Genomic DNA, 23,538 nt, shown 5'->3' with positions numbered 1-23,538 from the left:
GTATCAACGCCCGACTGTTCCAGCATTTGTTGAGTGAGTAACGCTGATTCGGTACTAGGGCAACTTATCGCTATGGACAAGGCCAAGCCCAAGATACATAATAGTGGTCCAAGGCGCACTATTGAGGAGCTGCGGAGAGCGTTATTTGCATGGCGTAAAAAGCAACCCCCTGGGCATGTCGATATTGTTCGTGAGCTGCCCACAATGCCACTGTCCAAGCTTTCAGCCGTTATACACAAAACCCTTTGCGGAGAGGGAATGACAGATTCGATGTTCGCCGAGTCGAAACGCTTCTGCTTCGACATCAAAGCAGACTACCTAGCAGTCTTCCTTAGAGACTTAGTAGTCGATTTTCATGGCGGCCCAGAAGCTGTACAAAGAGTATCGAAGTTGAGTCAGAGAGTGAAGCTTGTCCAGGGGGACACAAAAAGCTTTACTTGCTTCAAAAGACTACCGGCGGAGCTGCGTGCCAAAATCTGGAAGCTGGCAGTTCCAGGCCCTCGGCTGATCAATGTACATACGAGGTGTGATAGGCCGCGCGGGAGTGAGTGTCGGGAACGCAATGACACCTATTGCACTCATGACTGGTGTCACAACTATAACGGCTTCAATGGAAAATTCAGAGACGATAATGACTGGTTCACACTTACAAAAGAGAGCAACTATAGACTTGCCTCGCTTGCAAGAACTTGCGTCGAATCTAATGAGGAGATCAATCGCATATATTCCAAGATGTTTATCGTTGAGTTCAAAAGTGGTGTGCACCAGGACTCTGTCATTTATGTCGACCCAGCGAGGGACGTATACTTTCTCCCGTGCAATAGGACCATGATGGCACTCGACGAGAAAACGCTTGGAGTTATATCCAAGTTCAGATCCTGCGCAATATGGCGGCCAAAAAGAGGTTCGTCACATCTAATTATAGAGAATCAAAGATCTTGGTTTAGCCAATCCGAGCGGTGTAATCTGAACAAGATCATTGTTGTCGCGGAGGCCCAATATCTCCACGAACGCATTCAGCTTCCAACAATCAGATCTCAATATTCACGGTTCATGGAATTGAGAATCATGAGAGCACGGGATGCACATCTACGGAATGCCTGGACACCTAGCAAAGCCACTCCTTTGCTCAATGTATTGCGCCGCCCTCGAAATTGTTCGACACATGCCCCGACGAAAACAAGAAGATTTGTACCAGTCGATTTGGATCTGGATGTGGAGGGACCAATATCGAATCGAGGGTCCAACGATTTACCTCTCAAACACTGTCATCCTAGGGCAAAGATCTTCGAGTCTTGGTGGCGAACTTCTCAAAGGCCGGACTTTCGCCATATTCGCAACCTTGAGTTGACCTATGTTCATGCATCTGAGAAACGGACTCTGTCAGAAGCAAACGCGTTCATAGACCTTCACTTATTGCTAGCGATGCTGTACTGCTATCGGGAGGCTATCGAGCGTGAAGGGGATGGTCTCTTCGCAGCCGTGAACTTTCCTTCGAATTATAACTGGGGCGCTGTAAAAAGTGCGAGGGAGAGTCGCTTCAGAAAAGAACTTAAGAAGCAGGATACAGAGGACGAAGATGTTTAGGCCTGGATATATGTGGAGGATGTCGTTTCGAATATCTACTTTCAATCATTTATGTTAGAGAGTCGCTTTGGATACGATCTGCAGGAGTAGGATACAAAGGACGAAGATGTTTTGGTCTGTGTGTACTTGGAGGATATCATTTTGTGTTTTTGCTTTTAAATGTATACCAATGCTGGAGTTTATTTATTATGCTAGATCTGTACAATCAAAATTGGTAAATGTACAATATCAAAATCTACTTTGATTTCAAAATCAAGACTTGCAAGACAGTGACTGCCATAGACCACCAACTTCCAAAAGACGTCAAGGATTTCTTTTAGCCTATAGTTATTTACTCTTACATCTCGTTTCCCCGACAAGGAGTTGAAACAGTTCATATTCAACGCAGATATTTCTATCTTAACGTGCCGAAAAGTACTTCTCCCTGTGTTACCTCTTTTCTCATATACGAATCTATTAAGAGAATTATCTCTACACCGTCACGCCTGCCTGCCAATACCTCAAGCAGAGTGAAGTGGTTGTCGAAACAGTATATGTAATCGACCAAATTTACGAAACTTTGTGTTTCATGATCCCTGCAAACTATCGACTTTCAGCTGATCAAGCTTACGAAATATCTCGTTTTCGTCAATAAACTGAAGAATTCAATGGATAATCACTATAATTAACACAATCTACTAGATTTCATCTACCATTTGAGCGAATGAAGCAGATAGAGTAACAATTTACTCAACCAAAATGCGTTATAATAGCTTGGGAGGCAGAATTTTGTCGTGATCATGACACAAAGAGGTGTGTATAAAGTTAATTCAAATGGAATCACTGGCGCGGCTCGCCATGGAAAAGATAAGTAGTCTTTTTTTATGTAAAGTCATGAGCTTTAATCATACTTACACCAGTGTTTACTAGGAGATTATGAGGTTATTGTATATGTTTTATCCACAGCTATCTTGATATACAACAATCTACTCATCTAAACAGCGTAAAGATCTAAATAGCTGCTAGCTGCCTATATCTTACTCGTCTCACCAGCATCCAAGAAACCCCCAACAACAGCCCGGAGAAGCTGATTAGCAATAGCCGTAGCAGGTGGCAGTCTCAACCCGCCTTCTTTGTACTCAGATCCAGCAGCCTCTCCCAACCCACTGGTTCCCACTCTCAAAGCCTCCTCGATCTCATCAATCTCTACCCACTTCGCATCCTCTAACTCCGGGTCATGCTCCAGATGAATTTTCTCTCCGTCTGGCAGCGCTTGCCCGATTGCTCCGATCATAAGGTTCGCTGGGTATGGCCATGGCTGCGTGGAATGGATCACTACTCGCCCGAGCAGCACACCTGACTCCTCCCACACTTCGCGACGAACCGCTTCCTCCACCGATTCAGCGGGCTCACAGAATCCAGCCAATGTAGAGTACCAATGAGGAGGCCAGCGCTTTTGACGACCTAGAAGTACACGTTTTCCGTCATGAGACACTACGGCCATAATGACGGTAGGATCTGTCCGTGGGAATGAAAGATTGGAAATGCCTTTTCTTGTCACGCATGCTTCTCGTTGCCGGGGAGTAGCTTCAGTAGTCGTTGCGCCGCCTTGAACTGTTGGGAGAGAAGCAATATCCGTAGGCGGGCAAACACGTTTAGTGCCTGCATTGATAGATAGGGTGGGTTGACCGCAGCCTCCACAGAATGGATTTCGTGCGTTCCAATCCGTTAAAGCCCTTGCCTGGGCAAAAATGGCAGCTGTTTTCTATTAGAATTCATTGATGATACTCCATGGGAAACGCGAAAGTACCTTCTGGGGCGTTTAAAGTCATATTTAAACGTCCTTCCGCAAATGCCAATCCCCTTTTTTTCATTTCCTCTATAACACTTTGTGCCTCTTTCTCTACCGACCCTTTTGGAGTGACATCGATGGCAAAAAAAGGTGTACCAGAATATATCCCATGTTCGAAACCGTCCTTCTTTGTTTCGTCCAGTCCTAAAAACAGTACCAACGGCAGGGTGATACTGCTATTGTATGCGCTGATCATTTCTTGCTCCGTCTTTTCGAATGGATTATTGCCAATGAGCTTTCGCACATCGTCGTGATTCGCGTACGCCAGATGTGAGGGATCGCTCGTGAGCGGAGCTAGGTCATTGAGGAGGAGGAAGGAAGTCGAAGGGTGAGTGATAGCTTTGGAGATAAAACCGTGGTCTGCGCGCAGGAACGAGACGCGATTTAGAGGGGAGCCCGAGAAGTAATTGGCTACTTCACGGCCGAATTTTCGAGAAAGCATTGAGTCGACGTCGGCATGTGCTGGATCGGGGAGGTCTGGTTGACCGGGCATAGTTGCGTAAGGTTTAGAGATCGTGTTTCGTGATTTTGTGGATATGCCTATGCTCAAGCAGTATTTCGCCGGGCGAACGTAAATGAAAATGAGATATAAATGTGCGATCAATGAAAAGTAGAAAGGGAAGCAAAACTAATCAACGACGAGCAATTCGCCATATCACTTACCAATACACACGTAGATGCGCTGGCTATGTAATGGTGGGGTAGGAACTGACGCTCCGGTCGGTCGGCTTCGGGGTTGTTAAGTGCATTTTATCGCCGACAGCCATCAGTACGTACGAATATACTTTATAGAAAACATCCTACTGAGTCCAGGAAGAGGACGTGGAGGTAAATACCTAGTATACAGATCCTAATTCACAAGGTGGTGTGCTTGATCGGAGGAAATTATTTGCATGACGGCATTCTTGGCCACAAGAATCGGCCCATACTCGAAGGCAGAAACACGCGTTCGCCCAAGTTTGGAGATATTACCACGTGTTGAAACGTGACTATCAGTATTTATTTCTTGTACGATTGTCACAGCACATAATACAATGTATTTTGCACGTCAAGTAATACTCCGAATTTTCTGAGGTCAAGAAAGGGGAGGAATTCTACAAAAAAACACATATTCTATTCAACACTCTCCTTGACAAGCAAGTCTCACATTGATACTCATCATATCAATCTACTTTTATAGATTCCCAATTTGAGAACCGTTCTAATCTAAATACTATATACAGAAACCTCTAAATACCCTCAACCTAAATTCTTACACAACTCACTACCCAGCATAAGATCAACAAGCACACAGCCGCCTAGACGTTGACCTCGTGCATCCATATCATCTGCTCAGCTCTTGTGGAGAAGGCACTGATCTGTAAAATCTCCTGCATCTGTTTCATACCCACCATCATGACTTTACCCGCAACGAAAAATCGAATCCCCTCTCTACAAGGGGGCGAAGTCAAACCACCGTTATAAGTCCAATAGTTCTTGAAATTACCGACTTCTTTCAACGCAAGACTGACATCCATAGTTTGAACAGGCACTCTATTCGTGGAATCGAAGTTCGGGACTTTCGTCACATCAGGAGAAGTATCGTTGATGGCGGACACGAACTGAGCTACGAAGGGGGAGTCGGAGGTGCCAGGATCCATACGTATGGCTAGGACTGCACGTTCTGTCCCAGTTGCGTCGGCGTGAACGAGATGCAGTTCTGCGCGGGATTTGATGCCGTCGACGGAATGATCAGCTGGAGCATGGATGTGCCAACCTTTCAGGTAGACGGTTTCATCATCGAACGTGAAAGAGTTGGAGGATGATATCGTGTCGTTGGAAACTCTATCAAATGCCGCACCGTAATTCCAGTTGAACAGGTTCCCTGACAGTTGAGTGGTGTAGTTGAAGGTTGGAGTGTGAGTTTCGGCAAATCCATCTATCATTCTCAAGCTGATTGGAGCTTGCATAGTCCCGGTTTTACAAAGTGTGTAATCTGTGAATATGTTAGAGATTTCCTGATATACATGAAAGGATACTCATGAAAGGATACTTACTTGGGTTGGTATCACCCCATTTGTGGGAGGCATCGTATGTCCAATCCTTTTCAGCAGTTGCTCGTCGACCAAGAGCACTCGCTTCCCAGCCAGCGCCATGTTCTGGACAAGCAATTGTAGATGCTGCCATAAAGAGACCGAAAACTAGTTGAAACATCTTTGGCATTTCTGTTAATTGCCTTGAAGTCCGAAATGAGTAGAAATAAAAGAAAATGGTTAAAGAAAGACAAGCGCTGTGAAGCTGGCGGAGAGAATATGATGGACGGGTACACGAACTCATTATATACTACGCACGTCTCTTTTCACAACGTCCTTGCCATGCTTCTCGAATAGGATATGAATGTCTCGCAATCTCACATTGCGCCTTCAACCCCTCGACATCTTGGCGGTAAGAAATACCAAGACTCCCAAAAGGCTGCCACCAACCCATAATGTAAGTATCTTGACTCTGTGAAAAGTGTATAAGCCACGATGGTGCAAGTTCGAACTCTAATAGAAGAGTGCCAACACTGTTCAAACTGCCTCATGATTGTGAATCAGGCAAGTCTCGACTCCGTGAAGCCGAGATTCGTAACGTTCAACATGGGATCCTGGGCTGACAGCTGTCTGGTCCCTTGTATATGGGGACGTACTTTGTGAGGCGTTGAGTACGACGATGCTTGGCGGTAGAATAGGAGATGACTTACGACTGTCCACGTGCGGGAGATGCCACAAGTGTTTTTGGTGCCTCGAATATCGAGCCCATGCGTCAATCACGGTAGCATTGAAGCCAATTGTTTCGATATTTAATTCAGGGGTATCCAAAAGAATAAACCAAATCGTCAATGATCGTCAACCTAATCTTCTGCCAACGTCCAAGCTCAACCGACGGTGGCACAAGCCCACCCCGGAATATTCCCAGAACTTCAAAGAAAAGTAATGCCAACATATACAAAAGCCGTATACTTTATCCGGCTCGCAGTGGATAAGATATATGATAATTGAGACGCGATATCGAGTCGATGAAATTGACACAAAACTACATGTTTGGTGGAGTAAAGGGACGTGATATCTTGTATTCATGTCTTCCAAGATATCTCCTTGAGGTAACTCGAGGTTTATTTGAAACCTAACAATCCAATTAAAACAGTATGTTGCTGACAATTACCTTTGCCACAGTACCTTGGTAAGGCCACGTAGAATCTAGACTTCACAAATCCCAGCACAGGAATGGCTCGGCATCACACTCTTCTCTACGCCTCGAAAAATACAAATGTACACGACGCTTTTAAAGCCAAGAGTATATCTACTTTTCACACTTGATGCTCGCTAAGAGCGCATGCACAGCCATATCCTAAGCTCGACGCCAGTTGTAAAAACCGGTGCCAAGAAATGGGACTTGTCCGCAGCAGCATCTCATCAAGAGTGCATAACGACATAAAAAGCCGGCAGTCGTTAGTTGACTTAGCGCTTCTTGTTTCCAGCTCCATGTCACCGGGATGGCTTGCTAGTAGCACTGTTTCGTCTCATCTGAAGTCGATTAAAGTTCTGGAATGGCTTGAGACTGTCGTCTTCTGATACATTTCGTGATTGAAAGGGTCCCTAGGCTTACTAAGAATCGTGAACTCATATATTTGAGTTGTCTTGGTTCTTAGTGCACTTGTTGACTTGTTGGCATTATACTGTTTTCTTTAATTTTTTCCCCCTTGAGTTTTGAGGGGACTGACACAGCCCCTTTCAGATGTCGATATCGAGGCAACTTTCTTCTCGTTAGTGTGTTCAGATCCAAGAGCAACGCAAATCTCGGCAAAAACGCAGTATAATCTGTGGATTAACCGCTGTTGTGTAAACTTGAATACTGTGTATCCCAAGGTTCTATTCTATTAAATCATGAAAACAAGACAAGACGCCCATTTCAATGCTCGCTCCTACCCAATGCAAATTCAATCATATTATTCCATCATAACTGTCTGTTCATAGAAGCCTGGAATAGGCTAGCGCACCAGAGAGTCGTAGTCAAACGGCGCACATCCAGTACCGTTTCCACAAATTGGCACTACTGCCTTCGAGTTCTTGTTCACTCTTGGCAATTCCATCAAGTAGCCTCCAATCGCAACATTCAACCCACACCTTCCTATACTGGCTTCTGGTGAGCTTCAGCCCCTCAACCTGGATCAATATTCTTTTCGACTCTTCTACTTCGCGAGGCTCAATGAGAACAATCTTGCGGTATTTTCTGCCAGTGACGGGACATCGCCGTGGAAGAGAGGGATCCGCAAGCTCGGGAATAGATGTGAGATAGGTAGAGGCGTGCCGAGGGAGTAGATTAGATATGAGCCGGTTCTTGGCCCCGGAAGGCAGTGAAGGAGGAACTAAGAAAATACAATTGATCAAGGGACAAGTGGCTGTGCCAAGGGCACAGGACTCGCCCCCTGCTTTGATCAGTGGAGAGGCTGTTACGGAAGTCTTCGTAGACTGTGGTGGATGGGTGACCGGCTTTGTGACGACGACCTTCTTTGGTGAGCAAACCTGACTGCCGTTCGGCTGTGCGGCTAGCTTCGCGGTGTGAGTGTGTCTTGAAAGTCCTGAGACGGGTGATATGGAGGATAGCATGGAATTAATCTCTCGTGGCTGTAGCACCACACCATCACGCGAGAAATCCCGTTTCGGTCGTTTTACTCGCGAATTCGGTGGCGTTTGCAATATTCCTCTCTTCGTTGGAATGGACATTTGATCAATCTTCGACGAAGACAACGTTTGGGATTCCGAACCCGGCGGTGTACGTAAAATTGGTCTCGCAACATGTGGTTCCTTCAAACGTGGTCCATTTTTGACCTTCGGGCTATAATCATTTGTGTCAAGAATTAAAGAACATTTTGACTGACAGGACCGAGAGACCTTCTCATGAGGCTTCAGAGTCGATGGCTCAAGCAGCGATGACACATCGTATCGGGAAGACAATCCGTTCGTATTTTGGGTCGTTTCGCTTGAAGACAAGAAGGTAGAGTCGATGCTATTTTCCTGTCTAAAGCTTACATGATGAGAACAAACGGTTAACTTCTGGCTATGCGTCGAACAAGAATTAGTCCCAGTAGAGAGGTTGCTAGCGATCGAATTCGGCTCAAGGGATTGAAGTATACCTCGCTGAAATACAAGAGCATTAGGTGAAACATGTCTTGCTGTTTCTCTGCTCTTTCTGGGCCGACAAGTAGGCGTCTCCCCAATAGCAGCTGCTGCGTCAAAGACGGTAGATCTCGAGGTAGCTGAGACGACTGGCCCGTCAATGAGAGTGGAAAATGATCTATGCTTAGAAATATCTCTTTTCACATTCTTTATATTTCGCTTGCTGTGACGTTCCCATTTTGCGTGAGCCTTGTTTTTCCTCGATGGGGCGCTTGTCGATGAATTTGATGACTGCTGGGGAACATCGATAGCCTTGCCTGAGAGTAGCTGTAGCTTCTGGTTCGACTTTGACAGCCGAAATGTGCCTGTGCTTCCGAGCTTAAGGACAGGTATGGTTGGTTTAGGTATTTCGATACGAACGGTTACACAGTTCGGAAGTTGACTCTGATACGAGGACACGCCAAAGTCGGCTGGAACAGCCACCAAGCCTGTATTTTTCAGTAACAATCTCGTAAGCCATTTGATCTCTCGAGGCCTCAGTCGATTGAAAATTCCATGCAACTCGGCAATGGGCCTGTCGTCCTTGCATTTGACAGCCAGTTCTTGAAGTGAGTTAGATGAGTTGCGGTTTCGTGACGCTATTAAAATTAGGATTCTGTCGATTTCTTCTACTGTCACCTTAGCAGCTACTGATACGGCGGCCGACTATGATTGTGATCAGCTTACTTGCTGTTTCGGGCAGAGTGATTGCAGACTTACATGATTCATGTTCTCCAGAATACGGCATGCGTGAGCACCTAAGTCTCCAAGGTGAGGGTGAGTTTTCCACTTCTGTAATTCATGAAGTTGACTTCTTGTGAGTTTGAGCAGTCTCGCTATGAGAGGCTCCAAGGTCACTGGCTCCCACCCGTAATCTCGGTCGCTCCAGGTTTCTGGACGAAGCATCCCAGTCACCATCCCATTGCTAGTCGCAAACTCATTGAGTTTATCTCTATGGCGTTGGAACCATTTGAGAGTTTCATCTTGTGCGATTTTCTTGAGATGGTTGGGGAGATATGGAGCATCTCGAAGATATGGGCGCTCCACTGCAGAACCGATTAATCAGCCTCAGAGTCGAATATGAAAGATTATGCCCAATGCCCATCGTTTCCTAGCTAGCGAGAATGACATTTGAGGGTGGCAAGATGCATAATGCGAAGTGAGGAGTAGGAGGGGAATCAGGAAGGAGTTGCTCACACTTTTCTAGCAGATCACACACATATATGAACGGAAAGGGCATCCCCAACACAATTCATGATAGTTTATGAATGTGCTTTCGAGAACGGAACCAAAATTGTTTAGAGCAATGTGGTAGTAATGCTTGATAATGGATAATCATTCAAAAAGTGTGAGCAGGCAATTGATGTTATGTTGACGTGGAAGCGAGGTTTGTTTGACGCGACCAATGCCAAGAAGACGCGAGGTCGCGTGATATAAATAAGACTCTTGCATACTCATGTGACTCGATTTTGAATCATCGGAGGTCCAGCCCTAGGCACAGAACAATTGGTACTCCAAGCACAAATCACAAAGTCGTATTGTCATATCTTCTGTCTACATCCTCTGCTTGTCTAGATGTAACTATATCCCTATCGACTTGCACCCATTTGCTGACACTTCCTTTATCTTGTTTAATACGAGAGGTAATGTGAAGTGTTATAAAGCGGCGCTGGAGACAAATCTGGAATATGATATTTTGGAGTAATCCATCAACTCAGGAAAATTGAGAACTGAGCACAATGTTTATGTCGGAATAATTGAAGAACCTGGGCTATATTCCCGTGCCAACATTGGTGCAGCATCAGCTCCAATTTCCCAAACGCCGCTTTCCCCATCTCTAAAATTGGAAGTGGAATTCCTCAGGCAGGGATGCAGCTATCCTGACCGCATGCATCTATCTCAAGTCTCCTTTTCTAGAATTCAGAACTCGCTCACCGTTCTCAGACAACATTGTGTGCGTGAACGTCATGGCAGGACAGTAATTCATTCCTTTATTGCTGTGCTCTACCACGAAAGTCATGACAGTCTGAATTGTTACCTTTTCTTTTGGCACGAGATCTCGCAAAATAGCCTTGCTGTTGCTCTTGGATTCTATTGTTTTTGTCAACAAAGCACGCCTCGACATCTTGCGAACAACATTAATGATCATACAGACCTCGACTTTATTTCCATTCTTACAGCACGAGAAGTCACAGTTTTATCATAACACGATATGCGCAATGGCCAATTCTCCTAGACCTTTGTCGATCGATCCAGCTTCGGTCGAGTCCATCTTGTCGTCGGGAACGTCGAGCCCACCCGCTGCACTTCCAAACCCACATGTTGGCAATTCTCCAAGTCGAACTCATTTCCCTATGGCGCCTCCTCCACTACCAATCGTACGGCAACACTCTCGAGCATCATCTTATACACCCAGAATTCGTCCGAATCGACTTTCGCTGAGTTTCCCGGTTGCCACACCTACGAATGGCACTGAGTCTATAAGAGCTACACCCACTTCATCGACAGGCCCCTCATTTCCACCTACACCAGTGGAGATAATACCTTCACCGAACGATCCGAATGGGTTCTTGGTTGCTTTAGCTGGGCAAGAACGAAAAGTGCTAGAGCTGAAGGAGGAGCTTGCGAAAGCGGAAAAGGATCTCACAAAATTGAAGAAGCAATGGGCAAATCACGAAGCACACAGAAAAAGAGGCGAGATTAAACATTCCGAGCCGATGCGGGCATTGCAGACAGTCTCTGCCACTGCAAACTCGAAGGACGAAGCCGCAATTCCAGTGAGAGAGAGTGCAGAAATGGACAGGAGAAAGCTGCTTCTTAGTAACATTCATATTCCAAATAATTCGAGAAGGAAAGTTATAACTGGGGGTCACCATCGAACGTTGTCACTCTTATCGCCCGAAAGATCACACTATTCCCGACCATTTCCACCAGTCCATGAATCGACCAGCGAGAGGCATTCCGAGTCCATTCCGAGGACTAGTACCATGCCGGATACTAGTCAGGGCATCACGCGAGTGTCATCGCAGCGTGCAAGGCCTATATCTTATCACGGTGGTGTGACACAAAGCGCGAAAACGATCGCTGAGGACTTCAAAGCTGGTTTGTGGACTTTTATGGAAGACTTGCGACAGGCGACAGTTGGAGATGAGGCTTCTGATGATCCCATAAAAAAGCAACAAACCCTTTCTGCGAAAGCGCCAGCCAGGAAAGTCAGTAAAGGTAGTCTTCGAGGCGACAAAGGTCGGAAGGTACCGTCTCCCAGATCAGTGTCGCCTCGAACATGGGAAACGCTGACTGGAACTCCTTCCTTGGATACAGTCGAACCAGGATCGGACTCAGATACCCCACGCCCAACAAAGAAGACAACTGGGGTAACAGAGGCGAAAGCTTCAACTTCAGCAGCCCCAGATTTAGACGACGAATGGCCTAGCTGGGATTCACCAATACCAAAAAGTCCGAGATGGAGTAGTAGTACAGCTGCTTCTGATCCGGCTACGCCTTCTCACGATAGTACCGCCGATAGTACGGTCAAGTAAGTACAAGCAGAAAGATAATTAGCGCTGTACATTCGAGCTGACATGTGCCAGAATTGCTGAATTCTCGGACGAGGTTACAACTCCTTCCAAGCGCGAGGAAATCCAATGGCCAGCGCTTGACAGGCTCACTCCCACAAACTTAAGGAGGACAATGTCGAGCGTCATGAAAGAATGGGAGAAAAGTCTCACACCACCCATCGAGAGGGATCAGGAACATCTTCTTGTGGCGCACAATAGTGACAGCTCCGATTCAACACACGAAGCCTTGATGCTCGCTCGATGAAGGACCGCCAAGTGGTCGCCCGAGGAAGAGGACGTGATCGAACTTGCGACGTGTTAGAGGTCATGTAATCGGGTCCTTTGAATTGTGCCGAATGATGCATACGAGCCTATGGATAGAACACAGGATTTCCGTTCTGCCCTTACAGCTTTGGGTCAGAATGCATCGTCGTGTTGGACACGAGACTATCTTGCTAGCCCTTGCCGATACAGTGTTCTGAAGACCGCGAGCATCGAACGACTGATTTGGACCCTCATGGAAGTGTGATGCTAAAAACGTCACTGTCTTGGCGGTTGTTTGTCTACGTCCTACGCCTTGGGCTGAGGACGGTTGAAATGGCGTTTTGGAAAGATAGTAACCATGTTGATGTTATATACTGTAGATAGTCGGCACGATATGATGGCTTGTATTAGAAGGCCACGTAGTCTAGGACGCAGCAGTTGATGTATGTATCGGACGAAATAATGTAGAATGAATTAATGTTTGAACCATTAGGGGATGTCAGGATTTATTCTCGCCCCAATTCCATTGTCTCGACTTGAATGGGTACAGTGTAATGAAAGATTCTATTCTCTTGACATATTGTTTTGGTTGAGAGGCTGGAAATGAATTCTGACATGCCTTGGCCAACTTTGGAAATGTCTTTTCACATTCGCTTGGCCTGTTACAATATTTTTGAAGTGTATCATATCCAACTCGTCAGTACTATAATCATTACTAGTGGTGGCCATCATGCTCAAGCATATCATGACTGTTTCCAGTCTCGGAGCCAAATAGTTCATAGTACTCCTTTGGCGCCGGAGTCTCCTTTACACTTTTAGGCTTCTTCATCTTCATCCATTTATCCCAATCTACAGATTTTTGCTGTCGATAATCAACCAAAGTCTGGAAGTCTCTGCACTGATGGTTGATACTGAAGTCGGGAAACGGACCGTCTTGGGTCTCCATCCAATTCATCGTGATAAGGTCCGTGGTACCCTGGCACATGATATTCTGCAACAGGATATCCGTACAATGCTTGATATGGTGCCACCATAGCTTTGAGTGCGTACGAGACTCAACCGGGCCGTAGAAATCCTCGAAGGCGATCTTGCGAAGCGTGTTGAGGCAGTGTATCTGGTGGAACACGTCCATCTGTGCCATGTATGCGTCGTCGCCAAAGCCCCAGTACTCGTCCTCGAACTTGGCAACCAGCTCTGGATCTTTGCCCAGTTTTACAACGTCTTCTCGGCTGATGACCAGAGTGCGTGTTTTGTCGAACTCTTTCCATACGTCGTCAACTTCTGGGCTTGGATCCTGGCGAGCGAGCCCAGGATTGTTGTCGGCGAAGAGTGACCCGTTCATTGTGTATGGGAAAGTTGGAATGGTTATGTCGTTGAGTATTGGTGCTATCGAAGTCAGTTCTGAGTGGGACTGATTCTCGTGATAGAAAACTTACAGTAAAATGACGATTGTTTCAAGGCTGCATTCTTTCCTTCAGAGACGGAAATTCTTGAGATGAGAACGGTAAAGGAGAACAAAAACATAGTAGTGTTCAAGATCGTTAGAGTAACGTTTCGTAAACGTCGTTCCCGTTGCTGGCTCTCGACTTTGAGTCTGAACAACAGATCCTCTTCTGAAGAATCTTCGTCAAACTCAGCAACCTCCCCATATTGATTCTTCCAGGGTTTCAGTAAAAACATGATTGAAGTAAGGCAAAGAAGATAGAAAGAAGGATAGTTTGAGGGAGGGAGGACTTGAGTCGAGGAGTCTTCAATAATGTCTATCTGATATTCCCACCATCCGGCACAAGCCGCTAAAGTATACCGAGCAAAACCTTTATCAAGTGAGTGTCTTACTCTCCCGCTCTCCGTATCTTGCATTCTCTAAAGCTATAAAGATAGACGGGTCTCGTGTGGTATGATTGTAGTAATAATTTTCAATAAAGAGGAGTCGTCGGTAGATACTACCATTCTGGGAGTATATCTTCAGCTTGCTTCCATATTAGGGTAGACTTACTGATCGCATGACAGCAAATCAGCTGGCATCTTACCAATGTGGCAAGCTATTGAAAGCCAATTGGCAAAATAATGCGGGATTAGCTGCAGTCTCACAAAGATATCACACTGTGATCTGCGAATAAGACAATTCTCGGAGATACTGAGAATATCTTCGAATCCTTACTCTTTTGAGCAATCCCATGGTGTAGCGACTGTTAGGTTATTGTCATCTGCGTGGAGCTCTTCGGCAACTTCAAATGACTTATATAAAACGCAGACTCGTGTGCAGAGTTCTGAGCAACCCCGTTCAAGAACTTATCTCAAAACTCAAATCCAAAGCCTTCACTCCAAACTTGGAGAATCCGCCATCATGCAACTCAAGCAAACTGCCCTAGTGGTTGCCTATCTCGGAACTTTGGCACTGAGTGTTCCCATTCCAGGTATGTGGCATTAGATCTTATTGTGAACATCCGCTTACAAACATGGATAGATTATCCTAAGCAACTCTATACCATGGGCTACAACGACGACCTGGCTGAAGAGCAACCCAAGGCGAAGCAGCTGTACACTATGGGATACAACGATGACCTTGCGGAAGAAGCTCCCAAGGCTAAACAGCTATACACTATGGGCTACAACGATGATCTTGCTGAGGAACAACCCAAGGTCAAACAGTTGTACACTATGGGATACAATGATGACCTCGCCGAGGAAACCGCACGCCACAAAAAGGTGCATCACAAGACCCAGAAACCAGGTCACTTCTGGACCCTTGGCTGGGTCTACGTTAAGCACTGGCTCGCTAAATAGACGCAAACTTGGGCAGTGGTATGCTTTCATTTGAAAGATTCTGTGGTGTGATGGAAATGCATGATGATTTCAGATAGCTGGGTGGTCTAGAGTGTGATTGGTGGTCAAATTTATGAACTCTTGTGGTAGTTGAAGAAATACACGGTGGTTTGATGAATTCTGCTTCATTGCAAATAACCCATGTGATAAAAATAATGCGGTTGATGTCAAGACTTGTCTCACATTACTGTACCCAATACATGTCATTTGTGAGAACTACTCTGTGATTAGTTTCAACCTGTGCCGTAGATGTATTGTAGATCATTGATTACCTAGACCGTTATTTCGGGCCAGTTCAGTAAGCTTTCGTAGCCGTCACGACCGAATTGAGCTTCACAAACGAGGTTAATCAACCAAGGTTGTCTTGATAGAAGCTGAGGAAGTCTTCTCCACTCACATTAATTAATGGACAAGATGAAAGGCGGTTAATCGCTCAAGTCGGCAAAATGTTAATATTTTACTACTTGTTGGGAGTAAAACTACTTAAGGTCTTAAGAAATTGTTGAAGTTTATTGATAATAAACAATAAAAACCCCTCTTCTATCAGTCATAATTCGAGTTAACAGAAATACTCAGGAGTACTTTAAAATTACACTGAGGGGTGCGTCTAGCTCACTGAGTGAGCTCGTGCCTCGGTTGAGCTCTACTTGTTCCCCACACCCTGTCATACCTGCATTGGGTTCCTACTTTGAACCCCCAGATCTTCAATGATACTGTTCAAGATATGTACGGTCCCGTTATTATCTCGTTACCACTCTATTAGACGGCAGTGGCGCACCCAAGCGCATGCTGCGTGCGGCTCGATACTACCTTTCAGCTGCCCCTCATTCACTCTGCTAAACCATAACGGGACCCCTCTTCGCGCGTGGCTCTCTTCTCAACTCCATTCTCGACAGATTTTCTCGCAGACTTACCTCTTTCGAACAATTTAAGCCTTTTCTCCATGCTAGCTCCTCCAAGTGTTTCCTAATCAATACACTCAACGAGGTAATGGGAAAGCTATCGTCCTATCCGATCGTCACTTCCGTGCTGTTTTTCATGCGCGACGCAGTCACAAATAGTCTAACCAAGAACGATTTCAGACCCCAATACACACTGATCTCACCACATGAACATAACCATACAGACGACAGCACATGTTGAACACATCCAGCATCCTCGCCGATGTGCTTTGCTTGGCCACTTCGGGCTGTTCATTATTAGACTCGTTACCTCTATCAGAAAGATGGGAATATTGGGATCAGCTGCTTAGTAGCTCCATTTGGAGATAACCCCGCTACAGCAATGAACATGCTTTCAGAAAGTAGATTTCCAATACTGTATCTGAGCTGAAGGTATCACATACGCTGACCATTGAGGGACTTTCTTTTAGCGCTCTCATATCTGTCAATTGAGTCGAAAGCGTCACAGGCACCCCTCTCCGTTCACTCTGGCAGTCCAGTGAGCTCATTGTCATAATCCAGAGGAGAATTCAGTCCCTGAGTGTTGTGATGCATTAAGTTCCTAAAAAGAAAATTTGATTTCCTCAATTCTTGTCGACATCACAGCTTTACTTGCTCTGTCTACATGTTCAAAAATCTATCTTTAACAATACAATGTTCGAGAAGACGCTCCGGCTGCCAGCAGCAAACTTTCATAGTGGCTCGAATTCGAAGCTCAACTCCCTTGGTCGCAGATGTATCTTCCATATAGCTTTTTCCATTGGCATTGTGTTCTTGATATTTAACAAATATCATGGTGGGAATATGCAACAAAACAGTGTTTTTACAGAGGGAATTTTGGACCAGATCAGCAACTTCGATACTACAACTGGTAAAGAAGAAGATCGGAAGCTATGTGTTACACCGGAATGCGTTCACGCTGCCTCAGAAATTCTTTACAATCTCAACCCTGACCAGACGGAGTGGGACTTTTGCGGGGATTTTGAAGGCACAGTGTGTCAAGGTTTTAGGGAGCATCATGAGTTGAGGGTAGATCAGAGTGAGGCTTTCGCAGCAACTTTGATGAAAGACAGGTCCCAATCATTGATGCGACACGTTCTTGATGGGGAATATCCGGACATAGAGTTGGTAAGTTTTGAAAGAGTGAGAAGACCGGAGGTCTCTTGAATATTAATGGCAGAGTTTGTATTAGGAATCTAAAGATCCATTCTCAAAGCTTGTCGAGTCCACAAGGGAAGCCGACAGAGACAACTTTTCGAAGTTGAAAAACGCCTATAATGCATGTCTTGATACATCTGCCGTTGAGAAAGTCGGTCTCGAGCCTTTGATACTAGTATTAACGGAGCTCGAGCAAAAGCCATTGTCTGATGCTTTATCGTACCTTGCTGAACTGGGTGCATTTCCCTTGGTGGCGGCCGGAGTAGGTCCAGATTTTCGAGACTCAGGTGACATGGTCGTCTTTGTTTGGCCTGCAAATACTGTTGGGTTGCCGGCAAAGGAATTCTACCTTGATGACCGTATCTTCAATAAGTACATTGACGTCGTGGAAAAGACTTTCTGTAATCCAGTCGTTCGCCGTGTTCCGCAGTCATCTTGCAGGAGCATCGCCCAGGATATCGTTAGATTCGAGCGAAGTCTTGCTGCTGTTCTGCCAGAGAGGGAAGACTACGGAAATTTGACGGTAAGTCAGAAATTTGCTAAACTGATTTCTGAGAACGAGAACTGATATCTATTTTTGAAGAGAACTTACAACCCGATGACTCTCGTGGAAGCAGATGAGTTGGCACCGCTGTTGCAGTTACCCAATTTCCTTCAAGCATTATCCGATCCGGAGGTTCAGATTGATCGAATCATCCTCGAGATCCCTGAATCGATGAAAGAAATTAATGGCGTCCTTTCGAATACAACCGATCCTACAGTTAGAGCATATCTCCGATGGAAAGCTATTCAACATTTCGCTTCAACAATTGAATCTGATGCATTATATTCATGGAAGCAATTGCTCAACGAACTGCTCGGCAAGGTATGCCAACCCTATTTGTTGAAATATGAAATGGAGATAACTAACATATATTCTGACTGATAGGAGCCCACTTCAATTCCGGAAAGATGGCGAACTTGTCTTCAGAATGTCGAGGATGGTCTTGGTTGGATGCTCAGCAAATTATTCGTCAGCAAGTCTTTTAGTTCAGAGTCTAAACAGTTCGCAGAAGATATTGTTTCTGATATTCAGGAACAATGGATTGCTAAGCTGAAGACGATTGACTGGATGGACGACAAAGTGAAAGCGCGTGCCATACAAAAAACTCGTAATATCGTTGCAAAAGTCGGATATCCGGTTAAGGTAAGCATATCTTTCAGAATTGCCAATGTTGTTACATCTTTGAATTTCACATCGCTCTGTTTCCGTATTAAAGACTCCTATCGACTAAATGAATTGGGTTGGTAATAATGAGCTAACTCTTCTGAAATGTAGAGTCCAGATATAACGGATCCATTGGATTTACAACATTACTACCAGTCGGTCAACATAAGCACTCTTTCCCATTTCGACAACGTCGTTTCTATGAATCACTTCCGTGTACGTTCAGAATGGTCAGCTCTTGGTAAACCAGTAGATATGAATGCCTGGTATGCGTCGTTGGTCAAATCTAAATACAACACTACGATACTGACCAAAGTGTAGGATGAGACCTGCCATAACTGTGAATGCTTGTAAGTCACCTACAATCTTTCATTTCATTACCCATTACCCCCAATCTTGACCACATCGCAATACTCGCTAAGTACTTACTGAAGGTTTCCTTCAACTCTGCTGTCGTGAACTGATGACTTTCAGCGCTCTAGTATTTGCTAACCATAATAGGGTATGATCCGACTGGGAACGAAGTAAATTTCCCCGCCGGCCTCCTTCAACTGCCAATATTCTCCCCTACACTACCTCAATATCTCTCCTACGGTGCATTTGGCAGCTTAGTAGGACACGAGCTCTCGCACGCCTTTGATGGAATAGGCCGCCATATTGACGAAAGCGGTAACTATACCGAGTGGTGGACACCTGAAGCAGTAGAAGCCTTCAATTCTCGCGCTACATGCTTCACTAGTCAATACTCCCACTTCGCTGTCCCTGGTACGGAGCCTAACTCGCATCTCAATGTCAGCGGACTACGCACGCTGAATGAAAATATCGCTGACGCAGGTGGAATTAACGCTGCTTTTGAGGCCTGGAAGTCACGAGCCAGCACAGAGCCTAAGGAGGCTAATATGGATCTTCCTGGGTTAAAGAGCTTTTCGCATGAGCAGCTGTTTTTTGTCGGCTTTGCCAATTGGTTCTGTAGCAAGTCAACTAAACAGACAGCGGTCCGGCGCATCTACACTGATTCCCATGCACCCATGTGGGTGAGGGCTCTGGGAACGACTAGGAACTCGAGAGCGTTTAGGGAAGCGTTTGATTGTAAGGTGAAGGAGCCGACCTGTGAGTTGTGGTAATAACTACTATAAAAATAATACATTACCTAGACAGCGGGTTCAGGTTAGTGATCAGTAGCAAAATGATAGAAAGATAAACAAGCATGCCGAGTGAGAGAGTGCTTAAGCATCAGCATCTGATCAGTTTCTCCTTCTCAAAACATGCTGGCAACAGTATAGTCCACAGGCTTTGACTGGTGGTGGACGCACAGTTTTTCCTCATACTGTAAGCAATTCACAGCTTCCTCCAACATGACCACACATCTTGTGTCGAGCAAAGCAAGGAGACATGTGCGACTCTGACAGCATATAATGTGACATTTAATGTACAAGTGAAATGCATCCATTCCTTTGATACGCCGCCCTATTAACCACAGGTTGTACATAAGAATTATCACTTCTTCCCCTTGCCCTTTGCCCTGATCTTCCTCTTGCCTCCTTTATTCTCATGACCGACTGGTCCACCTTCCACGTTTCCTCTAAGAGCGCCCCTCGTCCTCTGGTACGCCAACACGATGTTCTGCACACTACCGACATCATGCTTAGGCTTGCGCATGTATGTCAATCTCGCTCTTCTGGCTCTCTTCTCCTTCCTCTGTACGACCTCAATTCCTTCCACGTTCGGGCTATAGATCTTGAACCACATCTCTACTCCCACCCTCGTCAATTCATTCCTCAGTAAAATCCCCGAATCGACACCGCGTCTTCGAATGTTTATGCATACGCCTGCGAAGGGATCGCCATTTTTTAAACGGACAAGAAGAATGTCGCCGACCTTCGCCGCTTCTGTGTTGGCTTTCGAAAAAAGGGTTGTTCGGCCGCCGGTGGGATCGAGGATAGCCAATTGAGAAGCTGTTACTTCTTTAATCGGCTCTTTGAAGGCAGCTTTGGCTGAGGGCGGAGGTGGATAGACTTTCAGTTTGTGGTGAGCTACCAATGGTCAGCAAAGTAAAGTATTGACATATCATTGAAGCATACGTCTTTTTGGTGGATCGATAGGTTTTGGTTTGAAGTATGTCGTTAAAGATCGCGTTGCTACCTTTTGCATAGACGACTGTCGCAATAGAGTTTTCCAGCAGCTCAGCGGCCGTAATGTTGGCGTCGTGGTCGCCATAATGCTGTACAGTCCTAGTTGATGGAGGTTGACATCTGAGGTCGTCTCAAAATTCACAGGAAGCCCTGATTGGCCAGTGCTCCTGGACCCGTAATAATTATTCTCGCGGATGGCAATGTCCAATCTACGACACTCCAGACGGCTCCGACACATTGAACTTGAGCCATTCGCACAAGAAATACAAAATGGGTGCGAAATCAATAAACTTGTCGCAGTGGAGTCGAATTGCGACCAGATCCTCAAGGAGCTTAGCCATTCCGCGACGAGCGTTTTCAACATCCCCAGCATGGCAAAAGGCTGGTAAGAAGCCTCTGTCCTTACAATTACATTTCTAACGTATCAGGTGTGGTTCCTTCGTTCAACAAAAGCTCCTCGACTGAGCTTGATGATCTTTTGAAAACCATCCGCGACTTGATCATCATGCCAGGCTACCTTTCCCCAGCACAACAAGATCTGGTATACAAGCCCAAACACCGCAAGATGCTCATCAACGACGAAGTTACCGCGAATATCGCCGGCGAGAAGTTTCGGTTGGAATACATTGATGTGGAACACGTCAGGCCTAGTCCAAGAAAGGCTCTGTTGAATGCTTTGGAGAAGTTTCAGGAAAAAGATATGGACATGCTCCCCGGCCTTTTAGAAGGCATACACAAGTCTCAACCAAAAGTGACAGCAAGACCGGCTGTAGTAAGGATGGTGATCACTAGAGCTGCGAAGTTCAATCGCGAAGATGTTCTTCTAGAGTGCGTGCGGCAAGCTGAAGCCACTGGACTGCGTCTGGGCAACGAGGATTGCGCAAGAAATCTTATGTGTTCTTATCTTGCAAAGGCTAAATCTGAAGGCACCGCAGAAGCTCTCAAGAAAGCTATCAAGTGGTCGGAAATGACTCTAGACCTTCTCGAGGACCCGAAACACGTCAGCGAATACCCAGATCTACCTGATCCTAGGACTCTCCCAGAAGTCGTGGCTCCACATGTAGAACTTACTGCGATAAAGGCTAAGCAGACGGGGGACGCCAATGATATCGGGCAAGTTGAACAGTACGGAAAAAGACTTCTGGCGCTATCGCCCAACGCTAGAAAACCAACAAAGGAAGATTATGGATATCTGAACATATGGCTGAACGATAACGCCCTTGGTCTCTATACGGCCGCAAACTCCGCAGGCGAGGTTCTGGGGTCTGGGTCAGAGACTGGCGCCAGCCTGACAAAATGGGCGTCGAAATTAAAGGAGCAGATGACACCTATGTATAACTCAATGAAGGACACCGACTGGGCACAGGAAAAGACTCGAACAGGAATACAGAAGTATAAGGAAGTATTCGGGGACGAGTCGTGACCGATGATTGATGAACAGAGTTGCATCAAGGTGGCTGTTAGAAGCGCGTACAACATGTAAATCTATTGTAGACTATTCTGGGGCTTAAGGAAGCACTATGTATTTCTGTAGATGCGAAGGTATAGCACCTATGAGTTTCTTCTCCATCAACCATTTCTTCGAGAACAGTCGATCCGCATATCTATAAGCACCATCGCATAGCATTGTAACGACGGTATGGCCCTTTCCAAGTCGTTCCGCAACCTCTTTAGCAGCGGCCACGTTCAAGCACGAACTCGCCCCAAGATAGAGACCTTCCTCATCTAGGCATCGATACACCATCTCAATACTCTTCTCGTCACTAATGTGTAATGATCCATCCAACAAGTCTAAATCAGGTTTAAGGTTATCGGTGATTCGTCCTTGACCAATTCCCTCCGTAATGCTCGATCCCGAACGTTCAATGAGCTTTCCACCGGACTCAATATATGAGTGTAGAACACTGCCAGGAGGGTCGGCAAGGAAGCATTTGACCTTCCCATCGGAGACAGTCTTAAGGTATCTCGTTGTTCCGGCGAGGGTTCCACCAGTCCCAGTCGCGCATGTGAATGCGTCAACTTTTCCCTTTGTCTGAGCCCAAATCTCGGGACCTGTCGTCTCAATATGGGCTTTTCGATTCGCGACGTTGTCGAATTGATTCGTCCATACAGCATTATCTAGTCTGTCCGCATGTCGCTTAGCCTGATGGTTGTAGTTCTCTGGATTGTCGAATGCGACAGCTGGGACTGGGTAGACCTCCGCGCCCAGAAGCCTTAACAGATCAACCTTCCCCTGCGACTGTGTATTGGGCATGTAGATGACCAATTGATATCCTTTAGACCTGCAAACATGTGCCAGACCAATTCCAGTATTTCCAGCAGTGCCTTCGACAACCGTCCCACCTGGTTTCAATAATCCCTTCTCCTCGGCATCTTTCACAACATAGAGTGCTGCTCGATCCTTAATTGACCCTCCTGGGTTCATAAACTCTGCTTTCCCAAGTACCTCGCAACCAGTGGCATCGGAAATATGATTCAAACGTATCAATGGGGTATTGCCAATTGCTTGTTGAAGTTAGCATGCTGCTGACAAAATGGAGGGGCGTTCTAACCTCCAGTAAGTCCTTTTACAACACCTTGCGCGTAAGAAACATTAAATCCATAGACACTGGCAGCTTCCTTCTGCGAAACCGTCTCAGCAGCTCTAACGGCTGAAGTCGCAAATCGCCGTACACCTAGTCTAAACATCGCTCAATTAGATTTCGTGGTGAGTGTTTGCTGGGGCAAATTTTATATCCGACTTTCGCATCACATCATGCGGAGAGCTGCCACTCGCATGAGTGGGTCGTGCTAGGAACTTCCCGATTCTCGTCGGTACGAAATGCCACAGTTACCAAGTACATAGGTAGGTAACAAAG

The 23,538-nt window shown here is 45.9% G+C and overlaps 11 protein-coding genes across 11 annotated transcripts; 5 read left to right on the top strand and 6 right to left on the bottom strand.

The window, feature by feature from the left end:
* Positions 1 to 72: 72 nt before the first annotated feature.
* Positions 73 to 1,587, top strand: GLAREA_06850 (uncharacterized protein; the record flags this gene model as incomplete). The annotated part of the gene is made up of 1 exon (XM_008080798.1): positions 73 to 1,587. One exon carries the CDS (start codon positions 73 to 75, stop codon positions 1,585 to 1,587), a length of 1,515 nt encoding a protein of 504 aa, XP_008078989.1.
* Positions 1,588 to 2,596: 1,009 nt separating this feature from the next.
* GLAREA_06849 (Nudix) lies at positions 2,597 to 3,911 on the bottom strand (the record flags this gene model as incomplete). The annotated part of the gene is made up of 2 exons (XM_008080797.1): positions 2,597 to 3,324; positions 3,377 to 3,911. 2 exons carry the CDS (start codon positions 3,909 to 3,911, stop codon positions 2,597 to 2,599), a joined length of 1,263 nt encoding a protein of 420 aa, XP_008078988.1.
* Positions 3,912 to 4,716: 805 nt separating this feature from the next.
* GLAREA_06848 (Carbonic anhydrase) lies at positions 4,717 to 5,620 on the bottom strand (the record flags this gene model as incomplete). Its single annotated transcript, XM_008080796.1, has 2 exons — positions 4,717 to 5,393; positions 5,455 to 5,620. The coding sequence occupies 2 exons, from the start codon at positions 5,618 to 5,620 to the stop codon at positions 4,717 to 4,719; spliced, it is 843 nt and encodes a 280-aa protein (XP_008078987.1).
* A 1,829-nt stretch (positions 5,621 to 7,449) lies between these two features.
* Positions 7,450 to 9,746, bottom strand: GLAREA_06847 (uncharacterized protein; the record flags this gene model as incomplete). The annotated part of the gene is made up of 3 exons (XM_008080795.1): positions 7,450 to 9,261; positions 9,316 to 9,641; positions 9,725 to 9,746. 3 exons carry the CDS (start codon positions 9,744 to 9,746, stop codon positions 7,450 to 7,452), a joined length of 2,160 nt encoding a protein of 719 aa, XP_008078986.1.
* A 1,068-nt stretch (positions 9,747 to 10,814) lies between these two features.
* On the top strand, positions 10,815 to 12,417 carry GLAREA_06846 (uncharacterized protein; the record flags this gene model as incomplete). The annotated part of the gene is made up of 2 exons (XM_008080794.1): positions 10,815 to 12,130; positions 12,186 to 12,417. 2 exons carry the CDS (start codon positions 10,815 to 10,817, stop codon positions 12,415 to 12,417), a joined length of 1,548 nt encoding a protein of 515 aa, XP_008078985.1.
* Positions 12,418 to 13,131: 714 nt separating this feature from the next.
* Positions 13,132 to 14,096, bottom strand: GLAREA_06845 (uncharacterized protein; the record flags this gene model as incomplete). Its single annotated transcript, XM_008080793.1, has 2 exons — positions 13,132 to 13,802; positions 13,853 to 14,096. 2 exons carry the CDS (start codon positions 14,094 to 14,096, stop codon positions 13,132 to 13,134), a joined length of 915 nt encoding a protein of 304 aa, XP_008078984.1.
* A 667-nt stretch (positions 14,097 to 14,763) lies between these two features.
* Positions 14,764 to 15,203, top strand: GLAREA_06844 (uncharacterized protein; the record flags this gene model as incomplete). The annotated part of the gene is made up of 2 exons (XM_008080792.1): positions 14,764 to 14,833; positions 14,884 to 15,203. 2 exons carry the CDS (start codon positions 14,764 to 14,766, stop codon positions 15,201 to 15,203), a joined length of 390 nt encoding a protein of 129 aa, XP_008078983.1.
* A 1,634-nt stretch (positions 15,204 to 16,837) lies between these two features.
* GLAREA_06843 (Metalloproteases (zincins), catalytic) lies at positions 16,838 to 19,672 on the top strand (the record flags this gene model as incomplete). The annotated part of the gene is made up of 7 exons (XM_008080791.1): positions 16,838 to 17,311; positions 17,376 to 17,864; positions 17,925 to 18,206; positions 18,270 to 18,527; positions 18,660 to 18,814; positions 18,870 to 18,898; positions 19,050 to 19,672. 7 exons carry the CDS (start codon positions 16,838 to 16,840, stop codon positions 19,670 to 19,672), a joined length of 2,310 nt encoding a protein of 769 aa, XP_008078982.1.
* A 373-nt stretch (positions 19,673 to 20,045) lies between these two features.
* On the bottom strand, positions 20,046 to 20,765 carry GLAREA_06842 (Translation proteins SH3-like protein; the record flags this gene model as incomplete). Its single annotated transcript, XM_008080790.1, has 2 exons — positions 20,046 to 20,581; positions 20,630 to 20,765. 2 exons carry the CDS (start codon positions 20,763 to 20,765, stop codon positions 20,046 to 20,048), a joined length of 672 nt encoding a protein of 223 aa, XP_008078981.1.
* A 185-nt stretch (positions 20,766 to 20,950) lies between these two features.
* Positions 20,951 to 22,103, top strand: GLAREA_06841 (uncharacterized protein; the record flags this gene model as incomplete). Its single annotated transcript, XM_008080789.1, has 2 exons — positions 20,951 to 21,065; positions 21,109 to 22,103. 2 exons carry the CDS (start codon positions 20,951 to 20,953, stop codon positions 22,101 to 22,103), a joined length of 1,110 nt encoding a protein of 369 aa, XP_008078980.1.
* Positions 22,104 to 22,187: 84 nt separating this feature from the next.
* GLAREA_06840 (Tryptophan synthase beta subunit-like PLP-dependent enzyme) lies at positions 22,188 to 23,368 on the bottom strand (the record flags this gene model as incomplete). Its single annotated transcript, XM_008080788.1, has 2 exons — positions 22,188 to 23,185; positions 23,233 to 23,368. 2 exons carry the CDS (start codon positions 23,366 to 23,368, stop codon positions 22,188 to 22,190), a joined length of 1,134 nt encoding a protein of 377 aa, XP_008078979.1.
* Positions 23,369 to 23,538: the final 170 nt, after the last annotated feature.

Source organism: Glarea lozoyensis (genome assembly GCF_000409485.1).
Source record: "Glarea lozoyensis ATCC 20868 chromosome Unknown GLAREA14, whole genome shotgun sequence".
In the NCBI taxonomy this organism is placed as follows: domain Eukaryota; kingdom Fungi; phylum Ascomycota; class Leotiomycetes; order Helotiales; family Helotiaceae; genus Glarea; species Glarea lozoyensis.
Note: the sequence above shows the minus strand (reverse complement) of the source record. Positions and strands in the feature narration are given on the sequence as shown.